At 45.1% G+C, this 8652-nt stretch overlaps 1 protein-coding gene across 1 annotated transcript in view; it reads right to left on the reverse strand.

Annotated features, from left to right (window-relative positions):
* Window positions 1–8652, reverse strand: part of LOC103081910 (inactive serine protease 54-like) — a 13392-nt gene that overhangs the window by 3979 nt on the left and 761 nt on the right. Inside the window, 3 exon segments of the mRNA XM_007468330.1 lie at window positions 706–837; window positions 1430–1688; window positions 6331–6502. Of these exon segments, the coding sequence (XP_007468392.1) occupies window positions 706–837; window positions 1430–1688; window positions 6331–6502 (563 nt within the window).

Genomic DNA, 8652 nt, shown 5'->3' on the forward strand with positions numbered 1-8652 from the left:
TCCCTACATCCTCTGGAAAAAAAAATTTCCCCATCAGGGAATCCTGAAGGTTACTTCGAGAAAAGTGGTTGATCAGTGTCTTAGACAATTTTAGAGTAGAGGAGGGAAACTCTGCCTGGAAAGCTGGCAGACCTGAGTTCTCGCCTTTAAGATTTATTAACTGTGTGGCCCTGGTAAGCCACACTTTTTCCAGATACAGATATGAGGGGGCCTGGACAGGTGTTTGTGAATTCTGCACAATTTCCTGAGGCAGTAGGACAGCCACACCTGGACAGCCCACATTCAGCTAGAGGGCAGGGCTTCTTACGGGGGAAAAAGAAACCCAGTAATTGATGAACAATAGCATCAGGCTGGGTTCCAAAGAAGCCGAATACAGCGAGCCCGCACTGTAGGCGTGCTCAGCATATATCTGAATGTGTGGTTTGGACTCACTCTTTCAAACTTTTAGCTAATGAAAAAACATGTGACTTAGCCATGCTTTGTCATGTCACACTGAAAACGGTGACTGGTTAGTCCATTCGGCAGATTGCTATTGAGCACTTGCTACCTGCCAAGTGCTGTTCGCCCTGGAGACCTCCATGAATCCCAGGTGACGGTCCCTGCCCTCACGGAGCTCACAGTCCAGCGAGGGGGAGTCCTGAGGCTCCCCATGAAGTGACCACTGCTTACTCTCAGCCTGTAGCTTCTGTTCCACCGTGTTCTTACCAAGCAGACGGCATCAGTTTCCATCTCTATGTGATTGCCGCATCCTGTTTTCTCGATTTTGTTTAAGGGACACAAGTCGAGGTCCTTCACGGAGATTTTCCTCAGGATACTCATCGTCATGTGATTTCCTGTCTGGACAACAGAGAGCCCGAGAATTATTCACAAGAAGACATCCCCCGAGTCAACGCAACTACAACTCACATATCCAGATGGGAGTGAGTAGGAAATGTTCTGATAAACCCCCTTTTCCTCACAGGAATCCGAACCTGTGTCTCAGTTTTTACTGAAAACTACCTTTGCTTTGAACTTGAGTGTGAAAATAGGCAGAGAAAATGTTCACCCTTCTTCCACATCTACAGAGAATGAATGCATTTCCTTGTTTGTTTCCCAAAAATAAAACAAGGATGGCTCATACAAGAGGACTGTCAGCTCTGGTTCAGGAAATAATGTCCCCTGGCCCTTCGGTAACCTTGCACTCATTTCAGGCTGCTTGCTGCCCAAGTACTTCCAATTTTGGTGTAGGAATGGAAGAAAAAGGACCAGATGTAAGAATGGCCTCAAGAGGGCAAGCGCTGGGAATCTTGACGGATTAAGTGAGGGTTCCAGCCCAACTCTAGAACCTCAGGCCACCTGAATTATTGAGCTAAGCCCTAGAATGGTTCATCCCAGTCACCCCCACTGCTAGCACACACACAGCCTCCTCTAGGAGAAGAAAGGCATTAACTGCAGATGTGGGATTCCATCCTGCCACCCAGCAGTTCTGCAAGGCTGGTGGCATATGCAACTTTCTGCCGAGGAAGCAGATGGGCCGGACCAGGTTGTTGAACTGCATCGCCGTGTCTGTCTTCAGGAGGGCTATGTTATTTTTCATTGTTTTATTATCAAAGTCCTCATGGATGATGATGGTGTTGACTGGATATTCTTTGTGAGCAATCACTTTTGCATCCATCTTAGCTATACCAACTATAGCAACAGCGTCCTTCCTGGAGAGAGAGCAAGGTAATCTTGAGAAGCCAAGAAAGTTTTCCAGAAATAAGACTTGTGTCTACAGTGTGGAAGCATACTCCATATCCTAGGGAAAAATCAATACAGAATGCTCAACACTGAGACATACCCTTGTCAGCTCCCAGCCGGAAACAGATGACACACTCAAATAAGGTAAACTGAGGAAAGTTTAATAAAGGGACTCTTTACAAAGGTCTCACAGGACGTAGGGAAATCACAGAGACTAGTGCAGTATGCTGGGTTCCGGGTGGCATATGCAGCTTTCTGCTGAGGTAACAACAGGGTGTTGGTGGGAGAGAGTGGTCAGATAGAGCTATGGGGAGTGGGTCCCTTGGCTGGAGGAGGCATCCAGTCTGCAGTACCTGTCAGGGGAATACCTGACCTCATTTCCTTCCTCCCTCTGATCTCTTCCCAGTGCTCCCTTTGGCCAAACCCCACTGGAACCCAGAAGGCAAGAGCGCCCATTGGTGTAACCCACACAGGTCAGCCTCCTGGCACCCAGCAGAATGGAAAAGAGGAGAGAGTGGGTCTGGAGGGGCAAATGGGAGAGACCCAGCATGGCTAGTAAAGTTGCTGGACTTCAGTGACAAAGAAGGAGTCCTTGGGCATCCACACAAAACAGATTAAGTCACCTTAAGTTTGTCCTCTAATTTATTGTCTAAGCTGGGGAACTTGTGAGAGTGAAAGGGGATGCTAACAATAGGATAACAGGTGTAAACCAGGCCTCTCCCGGGGAATACTAGGATGTGTGATCTCCCACCTACAGCGGAAAAAATCAGAATGGCTTCAGACTTCTCCACAGCAAGATTTAATACCAGAAGCTGAGGTGCGGTGGGGGTGAGAATGCCTGTTAAGTCTTCAAATGGAAGCAGGGCAGCACAACATTTCTGAATATGTAAAACTCGAGGAAATATGGTTCTTGGGAGCCCTTTAAGAAACTACTTGGAGGGACTTCCCTGGCAGTCCAGTAGTTAGGACTCTGCACTTCCACTGCAGGGGGCACACGTTAAATTCCTGGTCGGGGAACTAAGATCCCACATGCTGTGCAACATGGCCAAAAAAAAAAAAAAAAAGAAAAAGAAACTACTTAAAGACAAATTTTAGCCAATTCTAGTGTTGAATGGAAAAAATCCAGCAAAGCGATGGTCAGTAAGTGTGGAATTCGTTATAATATGGGCCTAAAATTAAAACAAAAGAGAAACTTTTAAAGTTATAGATTGGAGTAGTGATGTAAACCAGCAGAGGTAGGTATATACACCAATTTTCTCATCTTTTATGGAAGTCTAAACTATTATTTATTTATAGCTAATATATGAAATAACGGGTGTACAAATATATGTATATGAATCAAGGTAAACATTAAAGTACATAAATAAGCTATTAAAATTGTGTGGTCATGAAGAATGAGGGAAGAAGTGAAAAGACAGGAATTCTGGCATCAGCCATAGTAGAATCTAGAGAGGACTATCCAGAGAGAAGCAGAAGATTTGTGTGTCTTTCATGAAATTATAATTCTAAGATGACCACGAGAACACAACTTCAAACTTTCCAAATTTGTCAGAAGAGACATACAAAACAAAGCCATATAATGAAAAGAAAAACAGCAAGCAATAAAAACAGAAGAGTCTAAAACAAAAAAAGCAGGAGCTTCATTCTGAACACCAGAGCAGAAGAGCATGCAACAAGACAAAGAAAGGCCTTTCATGATGATAAGGAATTCAGTCTACAGTGAAGAGTTCATTTATAAATATCTGCAGCAAGTGATACAATGTTCATGAATTAAATTCCAGGAAATAGGAGGAGGAAAAGCCAGAAATTTGTAATTCACCTCAGTCAGCCTAGGATAGATCAAGTAGACTCCCTGCCCTAATTTTATATATTAAATTGTACTCCAAGGACAGAAAATGAGCTCTTTAATTTACCTGTGGAAAATATTCATACGGACCACATAGTAGACCACAAAGATAACATCAACAAATTCCTTAATAGATCACCATGCAGTCTAACTCAAACTTAAATCATGTTAAAATACAAAACAAAATACCCTATTACCTGGATATTTTTAAATTGGTCTTTAATAAAACCCAGAGTCAGAGAGTAAATCAAAACCAAAACAGCAGACCGGATAGAAAATAGCAGTAATGAAAACACTACATAGAAAACAGAACCTCTCTGGAGGGCTGGTTGGCAACAGCTATCAAGATTTAGTCCAGTTTTTCCACTCTTAGGTTATTCGTGCAACAATATACTTCCATGTATGTGAAATAATGTGTGTACAAGAATATCTACTGCAGCATTTTTTGCTACTAGTGAAAGATTGGAAACAACCCAAATTTCCATTATTAGAGGACTGTGTAGTTATGGTACATCCATATGGGATACTGGGCAGCTAACTGATGCATATAATGAGGTAACTTTCTATGTATCGATAAGAAAGGATCACCCAACCATTCATGACAGAGTGAAAAAAGCTAAGAGTGGAATAATGTATATGTTGTGTTACTAATTGTATTGGTGGGTGTTGTGGACTGAATTGTGTTCCCCCATATTCATAGGTGAAGCCCTAACCCCCAGTGTGAATGTGTTTGGAGATAGGGCCTTTAAGGAGGTAATTAAGGTTAAATGAGTCCATAGGGTGGGGCCCTAATCCGACAGGACTGGTGTCCTTATAAGAAGAAGAGACAGCAAGAATGTGTGCACACAGAGGAAAGGCCATGGGAGAACACAAGGAGAAGGTGCCCGTCCACACGCCAAGGAGTGTCCTTGGGAGAAACCAATCCTGCTGACACCTTGATCTTGGACTTCCAGGCCTCTGGAACGGTAAGAAATAAATTTCTATTGTCTAAGCCACCCTGTCTGTAGTATTTCATTGTGGCAGCCCCAGCAGATTAATACAAGGGAGAAAGAAAATTCTCTCTCTGTCAATAGATATGAGTCAATGTAGGGGGCTTCCCTGGTGGCGCAGTGGTTGAGAGTCCACCTGCCGATGCAGGGAACACAGGTTCGTGCCCCAGTCCGGGAAGATCCCACATGCTGCGGAGTGGCTGGGCCCGTGAGCCATGGCCACTGAGCCTGTGCGTCCAGAGCCTGTGCTCCGCAACGGGAGAGGCCACAACAGTGAGAGGCCCGTGTACCGCAAAAAAAAAAAAAGAGTCAATGTAGATAGACCTATAGGTATGTATATGTCCATGAGTGCATGGAGTGTTTCAGGAAGAACACCCAAGAAACTGGTGACAGCAATGGCTCAAGGGAGGGAAATGATGACTGAAGGGCAGGGAAGGGGAGGAGCTGATTTTCATTTTACACCCTTTGATTCCTCATGAACATCACAGTATTACATGTATTTTCATTTAAATACATATATTTTTAATTAAAAAATACAAATCATATGTTAAAAAATTCAGTAATTGCACAATATCTCATCAAGGATTTACACTATAATGTATTTGGCCAGTTATAGTAATTATATTCTCTCCCCCCTCACTCTATATGTGTATATATAATATATAATGTATAAATAGTATATAATATATAGTATATATACTATAAATTATATAATATACTATATATTTATAAATTATAATTATAAAATAATATAGTATGTATACTATATATAGTATATATTATATGCTGTATAATATATACTATATATAGTATATATCACATATATATCTATATAATATATTGAATAGATGGATCTATATGTAATTATATATAGAAGTTATATTCTATATATCATATATAATATAAACTATAAAATAGTAACTATATCATAATTTACTTATCCATGATAATCAGACATTACACTTCCAGTGTTTTGTGTGTAATTAATCATCCTATGAACAACTTTGTGCATAAAACTTTTCCAGTGGTTGAAATTATTTCCTTAATGTTGATACCCAAAAGTGAAATCATTGGGTCAGAAAGTGAGATGTTTTACCAAAAAAAGTTATTCCTTTAATAGCATGTATAGGCTTTTTTTCTTTTTCTGGTTTAAGAGAATGCCCATTTATTGTAAAAAATTTGGAGAATACAGAGAAGTTCAAAGAAGAAAACAAATCACATGCATTCTGAGCATCCAGAGATGGGCACTCTTCAAGTGTTTGCATATTTCCTTCAAGTGTTTTCTCTACGTGCATGTATTTATGGCAGTCACATTGTTAAGGCCTGAGGTAAGTGTGTTAAGGTAAGGGCTCCTATCAATTCAGTTAAACAAGATAAGCAATAGCAACCTCTAGTATCAAGAGTCAGTGCCTCTCCAATAAAGATGTTTAAAAAAAATTTTTTTTTAAAGTGTCTAAAATAAAAAAAGAGTCAGTGCCTTTGTGATTGTAATAAAATGGGAACAAATATCCTTCCTGTAGAAGATGGAGAAACAATCGTTTCACTTTGCAGTTGTGCAGCTGGCAGTCCTCACAGCAGAGGAGACACAGGCTGTGCCACCCTTGGCACCTGGTGACTTCAGGAGCCCCAAACTCACAGTGAGCACTGTGCTGGTAAAAAGCCCTGTTGCCCTGTCACTGGGCATCCACCTTCCAGGCCTCCCCAAGCTGAGCAGGAAACAGAGCCCCCCCAGTGCGCCTCTGTGGGCTGTGTAGACTCCAAAGGAGGGGTACTGGCCTGTTTTGAAAGGCGGATGCGATGCTGAGGATCCAGAACTCACTGAGGATGCTGCCGAAAGCCAGGTGGGTGTACTGGACATCCTGCAGTGACACCACCCATGGGAACTCCTCGTCTTCGACCAAACCCTCCTCGGAAGTTTCCACAGCGTTGCTTTTCTGGATGCCGCAAGCTGCAGGGGGTTGTGCAGGGGCCTCACTGCTGGGGCAAGGTGCTGGAGGCCTGGGGCTGCCGCCACCTCACCAGACCCCAGGACCCGCTTGCACTTCTGCAGGTTCGCCACTTTTTCTGGCTCTCTGTCCTGGTCACCACTAACTCTACCACCCACGATTATTTTCCTAGTGGGTCTTCTTCCCCATAAAAGGCCCTTGGTGGGTCTCCCTCCCTAGTCCATGTGCCCTGTCCCGATGAGTCCCCATGCCCGGCCTCCTTAGTGGACCAGGGGTGCCCATCTCATCCTCGCCTATGCAGAGTGGAGTATAGGGATTCTCAAGCTGACTGAACATTTCATCCGCCTGCTGCCCGGCCCCTCCTGGACCCCTGGAGATGAGGCCTGGGCATTGATGTTTTCCAAAAGCTCTCCAGGGTATATTCGAATGTGTACTTGGGGTTGAGAACCACTAGTGTTTCAGGAAGTCCCTGGACACAGTGTCCCAAGTGCAGTTGGCCCCTATGTGTTGAGACTTGGGGAGAGCCACTCCTCTGTCTGGGCCTCAGTTTCCTTTTATGAGAGATGGGGTAACACACGCCTCTCACAAGAGGAGTGTTGTGTCCCCATGACTGATAATGCTAAGCCCAGGGGACAATTCCATCTTTTCCCCATGTAACCCACTGCTCTGGTAGCCACTGCATGAGTACCCAGTGCTTTTTTTCTAAATCGGTGGCCCTGGGTTCTGTGTGTCACATGGTGGGTAGCACCAGCTGAAAAAGTCAGGTCATTGGTGGCTTCTTTTTCAGCCATTCATCCAACCACACACGCAGCCCTGCTGAGTTAGGGGCTGGGCTGGCAGGGAAGGATTTCAGGATCCTGTCCCCGCCCCAGGGGAGGTCACAGTGCACAAGGGAGACAGACACATTGGAGAGTGGCAGCGTTCAGAGAGACTTGTGACACAAGGGACAGTGCCCAGAGTATACAGAGGAGGGGGCATGGATTCTGCCCAGAACATGAAGTCTGGGAGGGCTTCCCCCAGGAGGTGACCTCTGAGGTGAGCATCAGTGACAGAGAGTTTCCAAACCCTGACGCTGAAGTTGACTGAACCTTCAGTATGGTCATTAAAAGACCACAGCAGACCTCTCCATTCTAGGGCGTCATGTGATCAAACATCTCTATGAGTTGACACTTGGAGTCTTTGCTGAAACAGTGACAAGAGCTGGTTGTTAGCAAGATGATGTCTGTAAGGCCACCAAGTGCTTCAGGATCACCAAATACAAGAATTCCGTTTTTTTTCCACAGGACATTGGCAATCTGTGGTGAACGAGGCACTAACCAACTCTTCCTAACGCACGAAGAACCTACAGGTTTGTGATGACTTTTGCTTTTTCAAAGCTCTAGCTGGCTGATTCATTTGTCCTTATAAAACTCTTGAACAGCCAGGATATAATGAGGAAATCTGCCTCAGAGATGAAATGTTTGCCCCAGGTCCTTGCCTGAGGCTTTTTAAGAGAGGAGAGAGGCCCTGTCTGTGTTTTGTCTCCTTGGGCTGCAAGGAAACGGAGGAGGCCTGGAAGGTAGGGCGGTCCTCTTGGCGTGTGTATGCGTGTGTGTGCGTGCACGGGAAGCCTGTCCTGTCCCGCATCTAACTCCAGGAAGACAGGAGAGAGCAAGCTGGGGTGGCAGAAGGTGGGGCAGAGCCTGCTTTAGTCAGGTGCCCCCCTCCATCTCCCCTTTCCAGGCTGGAATTTTAGTCCTGGACAACCTGGGGGTCGGGGAGGGGACTGCACCTGCCACTTCTGCCAACTGAGGCCAGGCAGCCTCTCAGGCACCTCCGTGTTCCCGGGCCAGGCCCTGAAATTGGGGGTCAGTTTAGAGGTAATAATAAGGTTTAAGGATAAAGGGCTTCATCGGAACAATACTGAAGTAGAAACCCAGGGAAGGCCCGGTTGCCAAGTGCATAAGACGCACCTCGGGCCCCCACCCCAGCTCAGGAAGGATGTCCGCCACCTGACGGAGCGCAGGGAATGTGCCCCCGGAAGAGCAGGGCAGGGCTGTGAGTGGGGAGGCAGGCCTCACGCCAACCGCCTCTGCACAGGGGCCTCTCCATAGCCTAAGGCTTGTCTCCCTAACTGTACTCTCACCAAGGACTAGGCCTGACATCAGGCTGC

Source organism: Lipotes vexillifer, unplaced genomic scaffold (assembly GCF_000442215.2).
Source record: "Lipotes vexillifer unplaced genomic scaffold, Lipotes_vexillifer_v1.1 scaffold1347, whole genome shotgun sequence".
Lineage (NCBI taxonomy): Eukaryota > Metazoa > Chordata > Mammalia > Artiodactyla > Lipotidae > Lipotes > Lipotes vexillifer.